We start from the raw sequence: 22,802 nt of genomic DNA on the forward strand, positions 1-22,802 counted from the left end.
TATTTTAGTATATCAGCCTCAGTGTAAAAAACATGCACACTATAGGGTATAGGGTATTTAAAGTGAACAGATACATGCTTTTCACATGATTGGATAATTGAAGTGAATATTTACACTTTTTTCAGTAAAGATTCAAAAATCATTTAGTAAATCAGCCCAGTTATTTAATATCTTCTCAAAACAGCATATTTACAAATTATCTACTTCACTTTTGCTGAGAAAGACAATCATTCACTGGTAAGTTACATATATAGCAAATATTTCATCAAAAATGGCTGTGTAGCAATTATATATGTTAACCACTTCAGATCCGTAGGACGTCCTGGGACGTCCTGGACTTTGAGTGGTGATATCTGAATGATGCCTGCAGCTGCAGGCATCATTCAGATATCTCTGTCTTCAGCCGGCGATTCTGTGCACCAGAAGAACGATCAAAGCGGCGGTTCCGTCGCTCAATCGTTCTTCTAGGCAGCGGGAGGGGACGCCCCCCCCCCCTCCCGCCGCCATCCGGTGCTTCTCCGGGCTCTCCCGTGCCATCGGGGGCCCGGAGAGCGAATCGGCCGGCGCGCGTTGCTGAACCATAGAGATGACTGGTGACCAGACGGTCACAGTCATCTCTATGACCGTCGGAGGGCCGGGCGCGACGTTATGACGTCACGCCCGGTACCCGGAAGTAAACAAAGCCGCAATCGCGGCTGTCGGCATGTAATCGGTGAAATGTTTTTCACCGATTTCATGCTTGTAAGCCTGTAGGAGAGATGTGGGGTCTTATTGACCCCACATCTCTCCATAAAGAGGACCTGTCACAGTGATTCCTATTACAAGGGATGTGTACATTCCTTGTAATAGGAAAAAAAGTGATCAAAAAAAAAAAATGTCAAAAAAAGTGTAAAAATAAAAAAATGAAGTAAAAAAATAAAATAAAATAATAAAAAAAAAAATTTAAAACGCCCCTGTCCCGGTCGCTCGCGTGCAGAAGCGAACGCGCATGCAAGTCCCGCCCACATATGTAAACACCGTTCAAACCCCACATGTGAGGTATCATCGCGTGCGTTAGAGCGTGTGCAACAATTATATCACTAGAGCTACTCTGTAACTCAAAAATAGTAACCTGTAAAAAATTTTAAAGCGTCGCCTATGGAGATTTTTAAGTACCGAAGTTTGGCGCCATTCCATGAGTGTGCGCAATTCTAAAGCGTGACATGTTAGGTATCTATTTACTCGGCGTAACATCGTCTTTCACATTATACAAAAAAATTGGGCTAACTTTACTGTTTTGTTATTTTTTAATTCATGAAACTGTTTTTTTCCCTAAAAAAAGGCGTTTGAAAAATTATTGCGCAAATACCGTGCGAGAAAAAAAGTTGCAATGACCGCCATTTTATTCCCTAGGGTGTCTGCTATAAAAAAATATATAATGTTTGGGGGTTCTGATTAATTTTCTAGCAAAAAAATTGTGATTTTTGTGAGGCCCGGTAAGGAAGTGGTTAAATACATTTTTTCAACAAGTATTGATACCCTTTAACATGGTTCTAAAAGCCATACATGTTTTACCCTAATGCCTACTCTGCATTAGAATAAAAAATGTCTCTGTATTTCTATCGCCATTTCGCCCCTCTGTATTCTTACCTGAGTATTTTCTCGATCTAATACTGGGCCTGTCTGTAGCGGCTCCCTCCTCCCTCTCTGCTCACAGAGGCAGCAATGGGAGCTATTCAATCAACTTATGTGGACAGAGAGTGGGGGCTGAGCTTGCTGTGTGAGTCAATAGACACACATAGCCTGGCTCTGGAGAAAGCCGGCAAATACATCCCCATAAAAGACAGCTTCCTATGGGTGGCCCACAGGGAAGAGGAGGAGTGGAGAGCACTGATGGGGAAGCTAGAAAATGAGGTGTGGGGCTGCTCTGTACAATACCATTGCACAGAGCAGGTAAGTATAAAATGTTTGAAAAAAAAAACAAATGAAGCTTTACAGTCAGTTTAAGGTCCTTTATGCATATAATTTTTTCTTTATCGTACATCACGGGACACAGAGCAGCATAGCCATTACATATGGGTTATATAGTGTACCTTCAGGTGATGGACACTGGCACTCTCCGACAGGAAGTTCCCTCCCTATATAACCCCCACCCATATTGGGAGTACCTCAGTTTTTTCGCCAATGTCTTAGGTGTTGGTGCACGTTGAAGGTTGTGCCTGCAGTTTGTCCTTGGGACCAGGGCCAGCCGACCGGATCCGTCCAAGGTGCTTCATAGCCAAAGTGGACGGTACCCGGGCCCCAATTCGTGGATGGGGTTTTGCCTATAATGCCTCTCCTTGGAGGGCTGGACTCTGGGTTCCAGGACTGGGTTTTTAACCTATGGATACCTGCTGCCAGTAGTGCTGTATAGGTCCAGGTGTGTGGTGTTCCTGACTTGGACCCCGGTCCCTGAAGGTCTATGACCATACCCACGGTGAAGGGGGAAGATTGGGCCTCTTGCATGAGCAATACCCTGTGGCGTGGAAAGGTAAGCGGGGGGCCTACGGAACTTGGTTTGTCAGTAGGCCCCCCACAGGGGACTCTGGGGTAAAGCCTTTTTTATGCCTCTGTGCATGGGCTAAAAGAGAAACCACAAAGTCTGCATGACTGGATGGCTCAGACACCCAGGTATACTGTTCCTCTGGCTGGGCTAGTAGACTGCTGCTGCTGCTACAAGGTGTTTTGCTCCATGAGATGTAAAGGGGCATGTCAGGTTTAAAAGACTTACTTCCTGGTTGTCTGTGTGGTCTTCCAGCAGCTCCTGGGCTCCTCTCCCCACATGGCTTCCTGCTTCCTTCAGAGCGGCGTCGGGAGCGCGCACGCGCGCGTGCACGCGCACTGTTATAGACGGCGGGGCGCGCCGACGCTGCGTGGAGGGGGCGGGGGACGCCCGGGGAGTCCCCTCCCCTCTGTACATCAGAGGGGAAAACTCTATTTAGCCTGTCAGTCTGCTGAAGGCTGTGAAGGGACACGGAGCAGCGATGCTGAGCTGAGCAGGATAGGTTTGCCTATGTTATGCTGACACAGTGACACCTAGTGGCCGTTTTTTTGTACACACCTTACTAAAGAGCTGTTTAAGCTCATATTTTCTCTAGAAAGCCGGTGTACTAAGTAGCAGTCAGAGTACTTTTATTATTAGGTGCTCTCCTAGCCCAGCATTAAGGGAAGCAATATTAGGATGTGATTAAGCCCTTGGGGCACAATATTGTTATCTCTTGTTAGGTTTTGGGAAGTTTAGTTTCTGTCTAACATTACCCTAGCCTAATTTTTTCCTCATTTATTTAAATGTGTGTTTTTCTCCAGCTATTACAGTTGGTTGTATATTAGCGGAGTATCTCAGATTTGTTTATTATGGCTCCTAAGGGTGCAGGGAACGCTAAAAATGCTAAAGGTGTTAAAAAGCCAAAGGGTTCCCCATCGGGCTCGGAGGATATTCCCCAAAATCCAGCTGCCCCTACCTCCCCGGAGGATCCGGAGGTTGCTGCCCTGGGTGAGCCATCGGGGTTGCTAGGTGCTACGGCTGGCCCTATTCAACCAACTCCTTCCTATGTCACGGAAGAGATGTTAGCCTCCACCTTGGGTGGATTTGAAAAAAGGATGGCCGCTTTTATTACGGCCTCTTTATCCGGGAAGAAGCGGGCTAGGTCCCCGTCTCCCAGGTTTGAATCTCCTGAGGAAGATGTCCTTTCCACTGAGGAAGTGGAAGATACAGGAGACCAGGCCGAGGATCACCTGGACCATTTAGGTTCTGAGGATTCTACTATAGAAGAACCTTTTTCAGCTTCTCACGCAGAAAAACTGTGGGTTCAGTCCTTAACGGATATGGTGCGGTCAGCTTTTAAGATGCCTTTGCCTCAGCCTCTGGCTTCCGCTGTGTCCTCATTGGGCTCCCTAAAGGCGCCCCAAGCCAACCTGGTGTTCCCGGTTCATCCTTTGTTAAAGGACCTGATATTTCAGGACTGGGTTAAGCCAGACAGGATTTTTTTGCCTCCTAAAAGGTTCGCAGTTATGTACCCCTTAGAGGAGGAGTTTTCGAAAAAATGGGCTGTCCCCACTGTTGACGCAGCCATATCATGTGTCAATAAAGCTTTAACGTGTCCAGTGGACAATATTCACATGTTCAAAGATCCTGTGGATAAAAGACTTGAGACCTTACTGAAGGCATCCTTTGCCACAGCGGGGGCAGTGGTCCAGCCAGCCGTAGCTGCCATTGGCGTCTGCCAGGCTTTAAAGGACCAGGCAAAGCAGGCCCTAAAGGACCTCCCGGCTCAACAGGCTCAGGACTTGGCTGACCTACCCAGAGCTTTATGTTTCGCGGTAGACGCTATCAAGGATTCAATCCAACAGGCGTCCCGCCTATCCCTGTTTCTGGTTCACATGAGAAGATTACTTTGGTTAAAAAACTGGTCGGCAGAAACCCCCTGCAAGAAGCTCCTTACAGGATTCTCCTTTCAGGGAGAGAGATTGTTTGGAGAAGATCTTGACAAATACATTCAAAAGATCTCTAGTGGTAAGAGCACCCTCTTTTCCGGGGTCCCTCTTTTAAGCGTCCAACCTCTCCAGTCCCAGGGCCCTCATTCTCTAGGCAGTATCGACGACCTCCTGGACGCGCAGCTGCAAACAGGCCACAAGGGCAAGCTGCAGGGAACAAGAGACCGTGGAACCGTAAGCCGGTTAAGGCTGCCCCTAAGGCAGCCTTGTAAAGGGGCACCCCCACTCTCTCGGGTGGGGGGAAGACTCCGGTTCTTCTTGGAGTTGTGGGGGGCCAAAGTTACCGACCAATGGGTTCTGTCCTCAGTGACTCAGGGGTACAAGCTGGAGTTTCGGGAGTTCCCCCCTCCTCACTTTCAAGCGTCAAGACTTCCAGGCGACCCTCAAAAGCAGGCATCACTTCTGTCCGCCCTAGAGCGACTCCTATCTCAAGGAGTGATTATGGAAGTACCAGCAGGGGAGCAAGGACAAGGGTTTTACTCAAACCTCTTCATTGTCCCGAAGCCAAACGGCGACGTCAGGCCTATACTGGACCTAAAGTCATTAAACCGCTTTTTAAGAGTCCGGTCCTTTCGAATGGAGTCCATTCGCTCGGTGGTGGCCGCCCTTCAAGGAAGGGAGTTCTTGGCCTCCATCGATATAAAGGACGCGTACCTGCACGTTCCGATTTTCCCAGGCCATTACAGGTTTCTGCGTTTTGCCCTAAACTATCGGCATTATCAGTTCGTGGCTCTTCCGTTCGGACTAGCCACGGCCCCTCGGGTTTTTACGAAAATCCTGGCCCCCATGTTAGCCATCCTACGGGAACAGGGCATTCTGGTCATGGCCTACTTAGACGATCTTCTGGTAGTCGACCACTCAGCGGCCGGCTTAAATCGGGCAGTGTTGCTAGTAGTAAACTGCCTAGAGTCCCTGGGTTGGGTTCTAAACCGGGACAAATCGGCCTTACAGCCCACAAGAAGGTTGGAGTATCTAGGTCTGATTTTAGATACAAGACGACAACGGATCTTCCTGCCCCAGTCCAGAGTGGACTCGATAAGGGAGTTAATCCAGATAGTCCTAAGCAGCACAAGGCCATCTATACGCCTCTGCATGCGCCTGTTGGGAAAGCTAGTGGCCACCTTCGAGGCAGTGCCCTATGCCCAGATCCATTCTCGGAGGCTACAGAGAGCAATTCTCACGGCCTGGGACAAAAGACTCCAGGCCTCGGATCTTCCCTTCTCTCTTCCCTATGCGGTAAGGCAGAGTCTGTGTTGGTGGCTAGTCACAAAAAATCTTCTGAAAGGAAGATCGTTCAGTCCCCCCTCATGGAGGATAGTAACCACGGATGCCAGCCTATCGGGCTGGGGTGCAGTCCTAGACGATTTAACCCTACAGGGGAAATGGTCAAGGGCAGAATCAGCCCTACCCATAAATGTCTTAGAGATCCGAGCAGCTCGGTTGGCTCTTTTGGGCTGGACGGAGATTCTGCAGGGCTCCCCAGTAAGGGTACAATCCGACAATGCCACTGCCGTGGCTTATATAAACCACCAGGGCGGCACCAGGAGTCAGGCAGCCCAGAGGGAGGTAGATCGGATCTTTTCATGGGCAGAAGCCCATGTCCCCTGCATCTCAGCTATCTTTATCCCCGGGGTGGACAATTGGCAAGCGGACTTCCTCAGCCGCCAACAGATGTCCCCAGGGGAGTGGTCCCTCCACCCCGAAGTGTTCCAGGACATCTGCCGGAAGTGGGGTACTCCGGAGGTGGACGTTATGGCATCCAGATTCAATGCCAAAGTAGCAAAGTTTGTCTCTCGAACGAGGGATCCATTGGCCTGCGGGACGGATGCATTGGTGTGCCCTTGGCATCAGTTTGCGCTAATCTATGCCTTCCCTCCAATACGGATGCTACCCCGTCTTCTTCACAGAATTCAAAGGGAACGCAAGCCAGCGATTCTAGTGGCCCCAGCGTGGCCCCGAAGACCTTGGTACTCCTTGATAAAAAGGATGACGGTAGAGGAGCCTTGGGTCCTCCCTCTACGTCCGGACCTCCTCTCACAAGGGCCATTCTACCATCCTGCCTTACAGGCCCTAAATTTAACGGCCTGGCGGCTGAGTCCCTGATTCTCAGAAACAGAGGCCTTTCAGGGCAGGTCGTTTCCACCCTTATAAGCGTAAGAAAACCAGTTTCCAGGTTAATATACTATAGGGTGTGGAAGGCCTATATTACCTGGTGTGAAACCAGGAAATGGGATCCCCGCAAATATACCGTTGGGAGAATCCTGGAGTTTTTACAGTTGGGAGTGGAAAAAGGTTTGGCGGTCAGCACAATCAAGGGGCAGGTGTCTGCCTTGTCGGTCTTCTTCCAAAGACCTTTGGCTGCCCATTCTTTAATGAAATCCTTTTTACAAGGTGTTATTCGGGTGAATCCCCCGATTAAAGCTCCCCTGTATCCTTGGGATCTAAATTTGGTTCTATCGGCCTTGCAAAGGCAGCCCTTTGAGCCCTTGTCCGCGATCCCTTTGGTCCTTTTGACTAGGAAACTAGTGTTTCTGGTGGCCATGGCATCCGCCAGAAGAGTGTCGGAGTTGGCTGCCTTGTCATGTAAGGCACCTTATTTATTACTGCATAAGGACAGGGTCGTTTTGCGGCCGCTTCCGTCCTTCCTGCCTAAGGTGGTGTCGAATTTTCACCTTAATCAAGATGTGATTCTTCCATCATTTTTTCCAAAACCTTCTTCTAAGGAAGAGAGGTTACTACATTCCTTGGATGTAGTTAGAGCTGTAAAGATTTACTTGGAAGCCACAGCCCAGATTCGTAAGACGGACGTCTTATTCATTCTGCCAGAAGGGCCCAAGAAGGGCCAGGCAGCATCTAAAGCCACTATTTCTAAGTGGATCAGGCAAATAATTATACAGGCTGAAGGGGAAGACTCCACCCTTGTCAGTTAAGGCTCATTCCACTAGAGCTATAAGTGCCTCTTGGGCAGCGTATCACCAGGTCTCTATGGCTCAGGTCTGCAGGGCAGCAACCTGGTCATCTGTCCACACATTTGCAAAATTTTATCAAATGGACGTTAGGAGGAACGCTGATTCAGCTTTTGGGCAGGCGGTACTCCGGGCCGCAGTTTAATCTCCTCTTGTCCGGTGGCACCTCCTGTTTGTTTTTTTTCTGGTTGTCTCCCTCCCCTCATGGAGCATTGCTTGAGGACATCCCATATGTAATGGCTATGCTGCTCTGTGTCCCGTGATGTACGATAAAGAAAAAGGGATTTTTATTAACAGCTTACCTGTAAAATCCTTTTCTTGTAGTACATCACGGGACACAGAGCTCCCACCCCTCTTATGGGGAATTTTGGGATGCATATTGCTTGCTACAAAACTGAGGTACTCCCACAATGGGTGGGGGTTATATAGGGAGGGAACTTCCTGTCGGAGAGTGCCAGTGTCCATCACCTGAAGGTACACTATATAACCCATATGTAATGGCTTTGCTGCTCTGTGTCCCGTGATGTACTACAAGAAAAGGATTTTACAGGTAAGCTGTTAATAAAAATCCCTTTTTTTGGACACAGAACACCAAGGGTAAACAAATCCATAAAAAAGGTCACAACAATAAAAAACATGTTGGCCGGGATTCAGGTACATCGGCGCATCTTTGTGCCGGCGTAGCACATCTCATATGCGCTACGCCGACGTAACATTGAGAGGCAAGCTGAGTATTCACAAAGCACTTGCTCCCATATTTACTCCAGCGTAGCGTAAATAGGCCGGCGTAAGCCCGCGTAATTCAAAGTAGGCAGGTAGTGGGCATGTTGTATCAAAATGAATCGTGACCCCATGTAAATGAATGGCCGTACGAACGGCGCATGCACGCGCATGCTCAGAATCACATTGCATATACTCCCTAAGATACACCGGCTCAATGCGTATGACGTGAACGTAACTTACGCCCAGCCCCATTCACGTACGACTTACGTAAACAATGTAAAATACAACGGCTGTTCCGACGTTTCCGACGTCCATATCTTAACATGACTTACCCCTGCTTTATGAGGGGTAAACTTACGCCGGACGTACGCCTTATGTAAACGGCATAGATTACTGCGACGGGCGTAAGTACGTTCCTGAATCGGCGTATCTTGCTCATTTACATATTCGACGCGTAAATCAATGGAAGCGCCCCTTGAGGCCAGCGTAAATATGCGCCCAAGATACGACGGCGTAGGAGACTTACGTCGGTCGTATCAAGCCAAAATTCAGGCGTATCTTGTTTCCTGAATCACACGCATAGATACGACGGCGCATCCTAGAACTTACGTGGCGTATCAGAAGATAATTTGGCGTAAGTCGTACCTGAATCTGGCCCGTTATTTATTTCATACAGATGGAACGCTGTATGTGTTGAATTATACAAAATGTGTTTTTATACCTCAGCTTTTGTTGCCAGCTAATAAACATGATAGGAGAACCAGCAAGGGCGCAATCCGTGGTTGTATGATAATCAGGAAATATTGACCAGTTACACTCTATGGTGCAAACAATATTTCCCCATGATGTTCTCATATTCTAGGATAATCATTCATCTATAAACACTAATACAAATAATTCAAAACTGGATACATAAACACTGGGATTAAGTCAATTTAAACATCAGTAAATATTTATGCTACATTCTGTAACACAGAGCACAAATGAGACCCCTACTTTCTTCATACCGTAACTTTTTTGCCAGCACGGATTAATCACGACTACAAATGCAAAGGGCAACCTAACTCTTTTTTAGGCAATTGATGTTAATATATTTTTCTGTTGTTTTTTCCCCCATGTTATCTTTTCATTGTAATGGTGAAGGGTATTTCAGGGTAAAGGAAAATAAACAAGTTTATGTTTTTTCAGTCTCATTTAACCACTTCAGCCCCAGAAGATTTTCCCCCTTAACTAGTTGCCGACCAGCCGCCGCAGTTCTACCGCGACAGGTCGGCTCTCCTGCGCGAGAGCCCGTAGCTCTACGTCGCCTCGCGAAGCGACCACTAGGGGCGCTCCTGACTCCCGCGCGCATGCCCGGCGGTCGCGATCACCGCCGGGCACCCGCGATCGCTTGTTATAGAGCAAGGACCGGGAGCTGTGTGTGTAAACACACAGCTCCCAGTCCTGTCAGGGGAGAAATGCCTGACCGTCTGTTCATACAATGTATGAACAGCGATCAGTCATTTCCCCTAGTGAGTCCACCCCCCTCCCTACAGTTAGAACACACCCAGGGAACATACTTAACCCCTTCCCCGCCCCCTAGTGTTAACCCCTTCCCTACCAGTGGCATTTTTATAGTAATCAATGCATTTTTATAGCACTGATCGCTATAAAAATGCCAATGGTCCCAAAAATGTGTCAAAAGTGTCCGAAGTGTCCGCCATAATGTCGCAGTACCGAAAAAAATCACTGATCGCCGCCATCACTAGTAAAATAAAAATATTAATAAAAATGCCATAAAACTACCCCCTATTTTGTAAACGCTATAACTTTTGCGCAAACCTATCAATAAACGCTTATTGCGATTTTTTTTATGAAAAATATGTAGAAGAATACGTATCGGCCTAAACTGAGGAAAAAAATAGTTTTTTTTTATATATTTTTGGGGGATATTTATTATGGTAAAAAGTAAAAAATATTAATTTTTTTCAAAATTGTCGCTCTATTTTTGTTTATAGCGCAAAAAATAAAAAACACAGAGGTGATCAAATACCACCAAAAGAAAGCTCTATTTGTGGGGAAAAAAGGACGCCAATTTTGTTTGGGAGCCACATCGCACGACCGCGCAATTGTCAGTTAAAGCGACGCAATGCCGAATCACAAAAATCGCTCTGGTCTTTGACCAGCAATATGGTACAGGGCTTAAGTGGTTAATGACCAGGCCCCGTGCATCAGCTCCCCCGCCATGCAGTGGGCGCACACGTGTCTGTTATAGCTGTTAAAGGGACCGACATTCAGCTTTGGTGATTTGCCGGAACGAGCCGACCTGCTGCAGTATAATGACGGCGGCTGGTCAGCAAGTGGTTAAACTAAGTTTAGATTTGAAGCAGACTCTTACAACCTTTTAATATTAAGAAACAAGTGTGTATGCCATTTTCTTCGACTGCCATTGTCCTAAATCTCAAGAATCTAGTTGGATGTATTTCCCTATAAACTGAAATAGATTGATGTCATATGTAATACATTAGGAAATAATAATTCATGGTTGACCCCATTATGGATCCTGATTCACAGCTTGTGCACCTCATAAGTAGAGCATAGGTAATTATTCCAGCAACATTGATAAATTATAGGCATTAATATCTTAGAGAATAGGCATAGCTCGAGCTATCAGAAAAAAAAAATAGATCAAACCTAGCTCTGGTCTTACTAAAATGACATTCAGAATTACAATACTGTTAAAGAAAATCAGACAGTGCAAAAACCAATCCTACCAAATGCAGCTGAACACTGAAGGTCAATATAAAAAAGTCCTCGAGTACAGAATATATAAAAAAAAAGAAGTTCAGCGCTAAACAAAAACTAAAACAAAAATCACATGAACAAGTCCAAGGGTGTGGAATGCTAAGGCCAGGAGGTGATGACAATAAAGAGCAATCAGAGAAAGGAAAGAAGACTCCTTAGGCAGTGGACAGGGTGCTTGAAAACAATCAATGTGCATCCATTTATGTGTCTCCTCCACCAGAGATGCAGGCCGCTCACCTTAGCAAATGGACCTCTGAACAAACAGAAGGTCATGCAAGTGGCTGTCCTGACATCACATAGCCCATCCGCACGCGTATCGTCCGTGGGTAAGGACTTCTTCAGCAAGTTTAATAAGGGGCCGTGTGTCAGTGCTCAATATATAGATACAATATATAGATACATTTCCTGGTTCAGTCAGATATAAGCCCCGCCCCCCTCCCGACCAAATAATCACCTTCACAGGTGCTACTAATAATGGATGATAGTCATATTAGAGAATACAACAAGACTCATGATTAGCCAACAATCCCTCCTAGTTTACTAACCTGTCCCCATCAATGATGCACTGGAACACCATGGCGGTGATCACATAAGGAAACTGTACCGCCCTCCAGAGTCACGTCATGGGACGGTGCGGTCAGTCTATCACATGATGATGTGAGGTCATGAGGACGGCGGGTCATGTGACCTCACATCATCATGTGATGGACTGACCGCCCCCATGACTCGACTGTGCAAAGAGCAGTAGTTACCTAATGTTCTACCAAGAAGCCCAACTGCATTAAAAATATTTGTAACATGTTTGAAAAGAAAAATTCTTGTTGTTTAGTTTATTGGTACACAAGAAGAATATTTACATTCATATATGAATAGTAGCAGCTGCATAACATATCAGAAACTGCAGGTAGCAATCATTGCCAATCTGTAGGTAAATCTCTGTTCACTATTTAGACAAAATATGCGGAGTGTGGCTTTTTTCTTTTCCTTTTTTTGCAATATAATAATGAATTTGATGTAGTTGTGAGCATGCTAAATGCAGTTTTATAAGGTTCCAATTGCATGTAGATTCCATGCAGACTTCCAGAAAGGTGTTTGCATCCAAACTGCTGTTTTTCTATTGCATTCTAAGAGGAAGTGACAACATGATTATAAAAAAAAATTAGAAAATAAATCTTGTATGTTCCTCTTTGCTAAAAAAACATTGTAATCTTGCTTCATGTGTTACAGATTTACATAGTAAACAATTTTTTTTTCATGGCACCTTAAATTGTTTAGAGATTTTTTTATTTAGCATTTCCAGAAAACACTAAATTTAAACTTATAATCAAAAAGGTTAATTATCATTATTTTAATTAGATTTGCTATTTACAGAATTACACAATTAACTGATTAGAGCTGATTTAATTTTTTATCTCTAAGTATAACTTACAGAATTTGCTCAATTTCAGAACATTGAGAAAATACTATACAGTAATTTCCTCATGGGTAACTCAAAATAAGTTTACAGAACTTTAGTAAAGCTCCTGACAGATGTCAGTTAAAGGCTTAGTTATCTACATTTTCTAATATTAAAGTTCTTATGAAAAGTTATCTAATGTTTAATGGGAGGAATTTGTGCCATGTTTCTTTCAGTTTGGCCCGTTTAAAAGGTCATATGCAGGATTCAAAAAAGCCCTGCTGCTAGATTTGTTAGCTTTACCAAAGCATGTGGCAGATTTAGGTACATTTTAATAGTGCCACTTGGTTTCTTGGCTATGGCTTTACCAAATTCAAAAGGAAATTCCTCCAGTTCATAGGTATCTAAACTTCTTTGCCACTGCTACCCCTTCCCTTGCCTGCCTGTTACTGGCTGTCAAATATGCTGTTGTCTCCATAGCTGATGGGCTCCTAGCAACCAGTGATGCTGAGAGTGGCTGAAGCCCTAATTCACTATCATCTCCACTCTCATCTAGTGATTGACAGCAGACAGTGGGCAGATTCTATAGCCGTTGCAGGCTGTCTATTGAGTCTCTATATCCCCACACTGTCTGCTGTCAATCACAAAGGCTGAGGACCTGATTGGGAACTAGTGGCTCCTCCAACCCTGCTACAAAACTCCATGCCTTCTATGTTATTTGTGAAAAAGATGCAGCGTTGGTGGTGAGGGAGCTCAGCTGCATGAGGACAGAGTATGTGTAAGGATTATCAGCCTCAGTGGGCCTCCACATGACAAATTTTGGTGCAAACACCAACATTTGTTGTGTTATTTACAACAGCATTCTAAAACATTGCATAGACACTATTTTTGATTCCCCTTAATGAGTTCAGAATAAACCTTTAAGGTAAGTTATATTTTTAGACCAGCTTGTAAAAGTGGTCAGCTTGATGTGACTACTATTACTGATATGTGTTTAATATTTTTAAATCCTGTGTTAAGTTTGTAATTCTACATGTGTAGCGATACCCCCAAAGGAGCTGCTTAAGTTTGTTCAGTCCGTTACTCTGCCTCTCAATCCCAAAGAGGTGTCTCAGCCCCTCGGGGAAGCCTAGCAAACAATGTACTTGCAAAGACAGTAAAACAGACACACATGTAGTGAACAGGAAGGTTGTTTACTGGGAGGCTGTCCACAATCAAACAGTTATCTGGTAACTCAATAGTCAAAAATGGCAAACTGTGGTCTTTAATAGTGTTAATCAAACCCAAAATGCAGACGTCAAAATAACACATTCAAACGAATGATGCTTATTATTAATATTATTATTATTATTATTTATTGTTTGACCATCTGTTTGGAGCAATACAAATACATGACCATTTTTTTGTTATGTTAGCCAAATTCAAATTTTTCATCTAGCATGATTAGCACTTAGCAAATTTTTAAATTAGCCTTTTATGGGAGAAATACTGTGTTATTATTCCTAATGCCCTTTACTACGTTCTAGTTAATATGCTGTGATACAGACCTAGGACAGATATGCAACTTGAAAGTTTCAGTGATATAGATTTAAATAGAGGAAATGAGCATGTTTTACTAAATTGAGAAACCAAAAAATCTGCCTGGAAACTGGGATATCATGAAGCATGTCTTGAGATGTCTTATAACAGTATATATAAATCCCCCCCAAAAAAATATTCATTTGGATATACAGTAGTGGAAAAAGGTAAACCCCCCTGTCTTTTTTTTTTTGGCTGCCTGTGTCACATTGAGGAGATGTCCCTTCATTTCCTGTTCTATTGATACAACAAATCTCTCCAAAGTGAGGAGCATGCTCTTTTTCACAGTTGTCATTGGAGCAAGTAGCATCACTGGAAAAAGTTCAGATTTGTACTAATTTCAGTCCCAGTGACAGAGCTGGAAATGACAGCAATAAAAACCCAAACAGAGGTTCTAACCCCCTTCACAACTGTTCGAAACTAAAAGAAATTGCCTTTAGACACTCTTTAAAACATACAGCATATAGTACTAGATGATTGACACTCTTGTATATAGCCAAGCAAAATCCATCATAAGGAAAGCAGATAGAAGCAAAGAGATACCCATAAAGCAACTTTTTCTTTTTTAATGTTTATATTTGTATAACTGTAACTTGTCTTACTGTGCTCCTTTCAGGTGGGGGGCTCTAGGATACTCAGAAAAGGATAAGTTCTGGGTAAGTTTAATCTGTCATAAAATTGGGATGAAATGTATTATTTAGAACTGTATGAGCGTATGTTGATGTTAAAAGCTGACATAAGGAAAACATTCCTATAAAATTGTAAACACATATTTTAGTAAAAATTATGCATTTGGAAAAGGTCACGGTCTAAAATCTTCAGAGAAAAAGTGGAAAACGCACAAGAAATACATCTAAAATGCATCTCTGGCATCTGCCCTGCATTTCACATGTTTTCCAATGCAAACATTTAAATTACAAATTGGTGTAGAATGAGCATAAAAGGACAGCTGCTTTGTTACAAACCAAGCACAATGTGAATTTATATATATTCTGTGCTGTCGGCTGTAGTGATATAGATGTATAGTGCCCAGTACTCCGGTTAGATAATTGATATCTTAGATGTTAGTATGATGACTATAAATTACGTTGTTCCGCAGCAACACAGGTTCTCCAGAGAACGCAAATTTAATTAACTTCCAATAACATACAAAGTCCAAATTCCACAGATGATACAAGAGTCCAACAAAGTAATTCAAAGTCTCATCTTAGAGAATATATATATATATATATATATATATATATATATATATATATATATATATATATATATACTCTCCACTTATAGATCTGTGCCTTCATGTTCGTACAGAGAATATACCGGGGACATATTCTCTATCTGATAACCAGAACTCCCAACATTATATTACTTGTTCATTGAATAGCTGAGCAATTTGATTGGTCATCTTTGATCTGAAAGACAGGAAATACATCCTGGGTCAGATTCACAGTGGAGATACGACGGCGTATCTGCTGATACGCCGTCGTATCTCTGTTTCTATTTATGCGACTGATTCATAGAATCAGTTACGCATAGATAGCCAGAAGATCCGACAGGTGTAATTGTTTTACACTGTCGGATCTTAGGATGCAATACCGTGGCCGCCGCTGGGGGGAGTTTGCGTCGTAAACCAGCGTCGGGTATGCAAATTAGGAGTTACGGCGATTCACGACGGATTTTCGCGTTCGCTACGTCGCCGCTAGTCTAGTTTCCCGTCGCAAAGTTAGTCGTCGTTTTAGGTGCCCTAACTTTAGTCAGCAAGCGTATTGCTGTCTAAAGTATGGCCGTCGTTCCCGCGTCGAAATGTAAAAATCAACGTAGTTTGCGTAAGCCGTCCGGGAATACGGAATTACGCTACGCGCGTCGCCGTTCGAAAAAATGATGTCACGGCGCGCAATGCACGACGGGAGTTCGGAAACGGAGCATGCACGGTAGGTCCGGCGCGGGAGCGCGCCTAATTTAAATGGCACATGCCCATTTAAATTGGCCCGCGGCGTTGGTTTTCATCGCAAGTGCTTGGTGAATCAGGCACTTGCGATGAAAAATTGCGGCGGTGTAACGTATCTACGATACTTTACGCCGCTGCTCTTCTATGTGAATCTGGCCCCCTGTCTTTTAGAGTGGCAGGTAAATGACTCCAACCGGAGTCACTAATTAGTATGCATTCTTGCATACTAATAAGCCCTCTCTAATAAGTAATTAGATTGCATGTGATCTGAGTAATGGTTTGATATGTAAACTAGACTTCCTATCTCTTTATCCATTGACAAAGTCACTAATTAGTATTAGGGAGCTAACTAGTATCCATCCTTGCATACCAATAACCTCCAATAAGTAATTAGATTACCTGTGGCCTAAGTAATAGTTTGATGTGTAAAATAGATTTATGCTGTCTCTTAATCGACAAGCGTCTTTTGAAGTGTAACATGTAATTACAGGTTACTGAAATCTGGCCTGTATATGTTGGACTCATATAATATATATATATATATATATATATAACACCCAACATATTACCACCTATACTACAACATCGGCTTCAATTGGTTTTAACAACTGGGCATTTGAGGAATTAATTCTCAAAAGACTACAAATGCGTACCAATGTTTGGAAGCCTTTACTGTCCCTATTGCTAATGTTTTTGTTATTGTAATTGTTTTTCATTTTCATATTAAACCTTGGGAAATGTAAAGTTCTACAAAGGCAGAGGATAGTGAAAAACATGATGTTTGTGCTAATTTACCTTGTAGAGCATTCCAGGAGCATCAAAAACCTTATGATAATATTATAGAGATATCATTCAGCTCCATCTCACAAGCCCAACTGCATTTATCCTCACTCTCACCGCATAGCCTACAAGGGTTTACTCAGCTTCAACACACTGCTTTCCTTCACAAAGTTAAAGTGGATGTAAACCCGATTCATGAAATTTGAGCTGGGCACATATATCTGCAGTATTTTCTTATCTCTCTTCAAAGGACTATGTCCCGTAGCTGTCTCATCCCCCATTCTTCTGTTATCAGCCTGATAACTCCTGACAAGTTCTCTGTCAACTGTGATAAAAACAGCCAAGTTTTGTGTTGGGGAGGATGCTATAAAGCAATTAGCAGAGCTCTGAACCATTCAACGATCAGATCTGAAAGTCTCTACTTATGAGGAGAGGGGGTGTGTCCCTTTCCTCCAATCAGCTGTCTTTGCTGTATGCCCAGGCTTTACTGCAGTGTTGAACAGGAAGAGAAAATCTCCTAACACGATGTGCACTTTCTAAACAGTATATAAAGCTAAAAACAGCAGATATACATGTAAAACTTATATAGGGAGATTTGTTTCACCCATGTGTATCATCTGAGGCTGTTCAATTCACTGGGTATAGGTTAGGGTTTAAATCCGCTTTAAGAGGGAATCCCATGTGGTGCACGCTCTCACGACACTGGAATAGTTTCTCTCCTGTGACGCACCTCCAGACCACAACGTATCCCAATTATATGGAACCTTGAAAAAGGGGACTGCCGGAGGGGAAATTATGAAATTGTGTCTTTATGGTACGGGATCCAGTTGACCTCAATTGCATATATCTTGCCACTCTTAACACTTACTGGAGATGCAAGGAAAGCGAGGGCTCTTACCCACACATGTGGTGTGGGACTGTTGTTTGAGCCTGCCATTTTGGCACAATGTATTTCTTTCATTCAATGCCATGTGCATCTCCAATGTTCAGTCTTTCCCAGCCATAGCCCTGTTGTTGATCATCCCTGGGTCCATCTCCAAAATGATGGCATTGTCTACTAGCAGCCCAGGTGGCTATATGCCAACATTGGAAATCTACTTCTTTGTCCTGCTTCCTGGAATGGGCCCAGATTTTAAATGCGATCATGCCAATGAAACAATTAGTGCAAAACTTCAGCAATCTTGAGCAGAGATCTAACAGTGTCTCAGTGCCAAAAACTAGAGACATGTCATGCTAATTGAACACAGGCTATGGCACTTACACCAAGCAAAAAATGCTTTGCCTAAGGGCTATCTCTGTTCTGGAAGTTGTTGACACAACTTTTAACTCTGAAAAAGAGGATACTGAAAATATTTATTTGGGCAAGGAGTTTTTAACTCTTGAATCCCTGACTCAGTACGTTAGTTTGCAGTCTGCAGTTGTCTGGCTGCCATGCTGCTTGTGTAGTTTCTTCACTTACTTAATCATGGACCTAGATCATAAAAAGGTCAGAAGTTCTAGTTCCAATGACTGTACTCTTAATCTAGGCCACTAACGCCATAAGTAATGAAGCTAAGTGGTCAATATTACATCCAGGCAGTTATCATCTTGAAAGCAGGACTGGGAATTGTTGCAAACAGTATGTAGTAATGCATATGTTGAGCATGTCAGTAGGCTACTGTGAATATGACATGCTCTTAAATTGAAAAAAGAGTCTTAATTTAAAAATGCTAACCTTTAGAAAAGTAAATATGTGTTGTTGTTATTATTATTATTATTATTATTATTATTATTATTATTATTATTATTATTATTATTATTCTGTGTTTCAGATCGTTGCAAACTCTTGGGGAAACTCTTGGGGTGAAAATGGATATTTCAGAATTCATCGTGGAAAAAATGAGTGTGGAATTGAAAGCTTGATTATAGCAGCTTGGTGTCATGTTAATACAATTGTTTTTTAATGAGACCTTTTGGGATTGATTTACTAAAGGTAAATCCACTTTGCACTACAAGTGCACTTGGAAGTGCAGTTGCTGTAGATCTGAGGGGAATATCTGAAATGGGGGGAAGCTCTACTGATTTTATCATCCAATCATGTGCAAGCTAAAATGCTGTTTTTTATTTTACCTTGCATGTCCCCATCAGATCTACAGTAAACTGCACTTCCAAGTGCACTTGTAGTGCAAAGTGGATTTGCCTTTTAGTAAAAAATTAATAAAAAATTGTTCAATTGATTACAATTCATGAATTGCACAAGTTTTTTTATACCATAAACAATTTAATTATAGTAGTACTATATAATTGTATTTAGATTTTTTTTTCAGAGCTTATATTTATGAAATGTATACCTTTTATTCATATTTTTAACATATTCTTTATATTTCCATTTCCATTTCATTTTTAATCTATTAAAAGCTCTGTTAACTTTGAGAATTATATTTATAATAAACATTTTATATGCATAATGTAAAATTGTAAATAATGGTGACTTACCTATATAATTTTTTTGTTAGTGGAATTCAGACATTAGTGTTACAGAAACGATTCGGGGTGAAGCCAGTCAAATACTTGGAGTAGAGTAGATGGTGTTTTGCAATTTCTTTTTCTCAAGCCCCATACACACTATCAGTTTTCCTGCAGGTTTTTCTCTTCAGGTTTACCAAAACCATCTAATATGACAGGGGTCTTGAATTAAAATTCAAGGAGGTCCGGTCACTAAAATTTTCTTTGGGCCGAGGTCCGAATCTCAAGTCCCCATTTTTCCCCATCACAGTGCTTTTTTACATCAGGTGTCCCCATCACAGCGCCCCTTTACATCAGGTGTCCCCATCACAGCATCCCTTTACATCAGGTGTCCCCAACACAGCACCCCTTTACATCAGGTGTCCCCATCACAGCATCCCTTTACATCAGGTGTCCCCATCACAGCACCCCTTTACATCAGGTGTCCCTATCACAGCATCCCTTTACATCAGGTGTCCCCAACACAGCACCCCTTTACATCAGGTGTCCCCATCACAGCATCCCTTTTCATCAGGTGTCCCCATCACAGCACCCCTTTACATCAGGTGTCCCCATCACAGAGCTCATTTACATCAGGTGTCCCCATCACAGCACCCCTTTACATCAGGTGTCCCCATCACAGCACCCCTTTACATCAGGTGTCCCCATCACAGCATCCCTTTACATCAGGTGTCCCCATCACAGCACCCCTTTACATCAGGTGTCCCCATAACAGAGCTCCTTTACATCAGGTGTCCCCATCACAGCACCCCTTTACATCAGGTGTCCCCATCACAGCATCCCTTTACATCAGGTGTCCCCATCACAGCACCCCTTTACATCAGGTGTCCCCATCACAGCATCCCTTTACATCAGGTGTCCCCAACACAGCGCCCCTTTACATCAGGTGTCCCCATCACAGCATCCCTTTACATCAGGTGTCCCCATCACAGCACCCCCTTACATCAGGTGTCCCCATCCCAGCATCCCTTTATATCAGGTGTCCCCATCACAGCATCCCTTTACATCAGGTGTCTCCATCACAGCACCCCTTTACATCAGGTGTCCCCATCACAGTGCCCCTTTACATCAGGTGTCCCCATCACAGTGCCCCTTTACATCAAATGTCCCCATCAGAGTCCCCCTTAACATAAAATAAGGGTCACGCCGATGGGCACGTTTTATGTTAAGGGACATCCTGATGGGCACATTTTATATGAAGGGGCACACTGATGGGCACAAGAAAACGTGTCCCTTAACATTAAATCTGCCCATCAGAGTGCTCCTTAATACAAAAAATGCCCATCAGTGTTGCTCTTAAAATAAAATATGCCCATCAGAGTGCCCCTTAACAAAAAATGTTCCCATCAGCATGCCCCTTAACATAAAATAAGGGTCACGCTGATGGGCACCTTTTATGTTAAGGGGCACTCTGATGGGCACATTTTATTTTAAGGGGTACGCTGATGGGTATGTTTTTAATGTGTATGCTGATGGGCATATTTTATGTTAAGGGGCACTCTGATGGGCACAACAAAATGTGTCCATCAGTGTGCCCCTTAACAAAATATGCTCATCAGTGTGCACATTAAAAATATACCCATCAGCGTACCCCTTAAAATAAAATGTGCCCATCAGAGTGCCCCTTAATATAAAATTCGTCCATCAGAGTGTCCCTTAACATAAAAAAAAGCTGCCCATCAGCGTGACCATTATTAAGTATGCCCAGCAGTGTACACAATAACAAATCTGCCCATTAGTGTCAACTAATTAACTTGTCACATACCTTGCATGCAAGATGGGCGAAAGCTGCATGATAAGGAGAGCCCGGGACCGCGAGTAGCAGGGGGCGGGGCGCGCACGGGACGTGACACCCCAATCTCGCACAGAGAGCCAGGAGTGGACCCGCAAGCTGCAGGGGGCGGGGCAGGCACGTGACGTCACGCCCTTTGAGCGCAAGCTTGTCTTCTCCGCTCTCAGCATCACTGGTTTCTGTGGAAACCCGCGGCCCCAGCAAACCAACGCTGACATTTAAAATTATTCTGGCGGCATGGCGGTGCGGGCAGAAGCGCCACCCGGGCCGGACTCGGACCGCGGGCTGCCATTTAGTGACGGCTGTAATATGAGGTCAAACCTTAAGAGTTTCAATTTGTATGCAATCAGGCACGCCCTTGCACTACATAATTTTGGTAAACCTGAAGAGAAAAACCTGCAGGAAAACTGATAGTGTGTGTGGGGCTTTAGTCTTGCAAAGCCCATAAAAGCATAATTTACATTAGAATGCACAGGAAAGCAATCAAAATTAACTGGTAGGGGTATGGAAAGCTTTTCAGTTTCTTGAAATATTCAGTCTACCAATAAGTAAAGTTGAAGATTGCGGGTAAATGGTTCACTTAGCGACTTGTTTACACTTAATAACGGCACACAATAGGGTTGCCCCCTTTCACTGATGTTATTTGCCATTTGGTTGGAACCTTTTCTTTTGATGGTTAGACTTAATCCAGATATCCACAGTGTGACAGTTTAAGAGATTGAACATAAGTTGGCTGCGTATGCGGACAATTTTATTTTATGTTCAGCAACCTAGGGTTACTTTACCGAACATAATGACTTCTCTATGGGCTTCTCAAGCTCTTTCTAATTTTAAAATCAATATGTCAAAATCTGAGATACTTAAAGTGGTTGTAAACCCTTACAATCCAAGCCTATAATAAGGCTTACCTGTAGCTACCCCGGATATCTCCTAAACCACAGTTTAGGAGCTATGCCTGTATCTGTACAAATGTGCACTGAAGCAATGGCACGTACGTCCAGTGAGTGTGCCGTTACCAGCGGATCCCGTGCAGGGAATGATGTCATCACGGTTTCGGTCAATCACAGTGCTGGAGCCGGGATACCCGGAAGTTACTCCGGAAGCAATGTCGCCTGCCGGTGCTGTTCATGGGCACCACAGCAGGAGGCTTTGATCTCAGGCGAGTATTACATAATGAGCTGGTATGCTATACATACTAGCTCATTATGCCTTTGTCTTGCAAGTCTTTGCTTTTTTTTTTTTTTTCAATGTGGGTTTACAACCACTTTAATATATCTATCCCTTCAACTGAAGCCATGGCACTTCGCCCATTATTTCCTTTTGCTTTGCAAATTAAAATTTTTAAAATATTTGGGTATTAACCTAACAGCACGTTATTCAAATTTGTTTCGCTATAATTATCTTCCCTTTCTGAATGCAATTAAGTCTCACTTACGTAAGGGGTCCCATATCTCTCATTCCTGGCTGGGTAAAATAAATATAGTAAAATGATCATATTATCATGGATTCTATTTATTTTTCGATTAATTCCTTTTAGTGTCTCCATAGGTTTTTTTTCTACCCTTCATTATCCGATTTCCTATGTAGCGCCCCACCCTTTAAAATTAGTGGGGCGTTACGCTAAAGTTAGTAGGGAATGGGAGATTTCAGTTGCTCCCATTCACTAATTGTTAGTTTGTGCTGTTGCCAGTTCAGAACTACCTCCTGGGTCAGTCTGTGTGTCCAGGGGTGTGCTGCCACTGACAGAACCATCCTCCCCCAGCAGCCAATCAGAAGAGTTTCCCTCTTTGGGCATGCTGGCGGGGGGTATATCTGGAG

At 43.5% G+C, this 22,802-nt stretch overlaps 1 protein-coding gene across 1 annotated transcript in view; it reads left to right on the top strand.

Moving 5' to 3' along the window:
* TINAG (tubulointerstitial nephritis antigen) overlaps positions 1 to 18,712 on the top strand; it is a 106,629-nt gene extending 87,917 nt beyond the window's left edge. The window contains exons 10-11 of the mRNA XM_040349841.1: positions 14,576 to 14,615; positions 18,499 to 18,712. Coding sequence (XP_040205775.1) covers positions 14,576 to 14,615; positions 18,499 to 18,630 — 172 coding nt within the window. The 3' untranslated portion in view covers positions 18,631 to 18,712. The remainder of the gene's footprint in view (positions 1 to 14,575; positions 14,616 to 18,498) is intronic.
* The last annotated feature ends 4,090 nt before the right edge of the window (positions 18,713 to 22,802 follow it).

The sequence above is a fragment of the Rana temporaria genome, chromosome 4 (assembly GCF_905171775.1).
Source record: "Rana temporaria chromosome 4, aRanTem1.1, whole genome shotgun sequence".
In the NCBI taxonomy this organism is placed as follows: domain Eukaryota; kingdom Metazoa; phylum Chordata; class Amphibia; order Anura; family Ranidae; genus Rana; species Rana temporaria.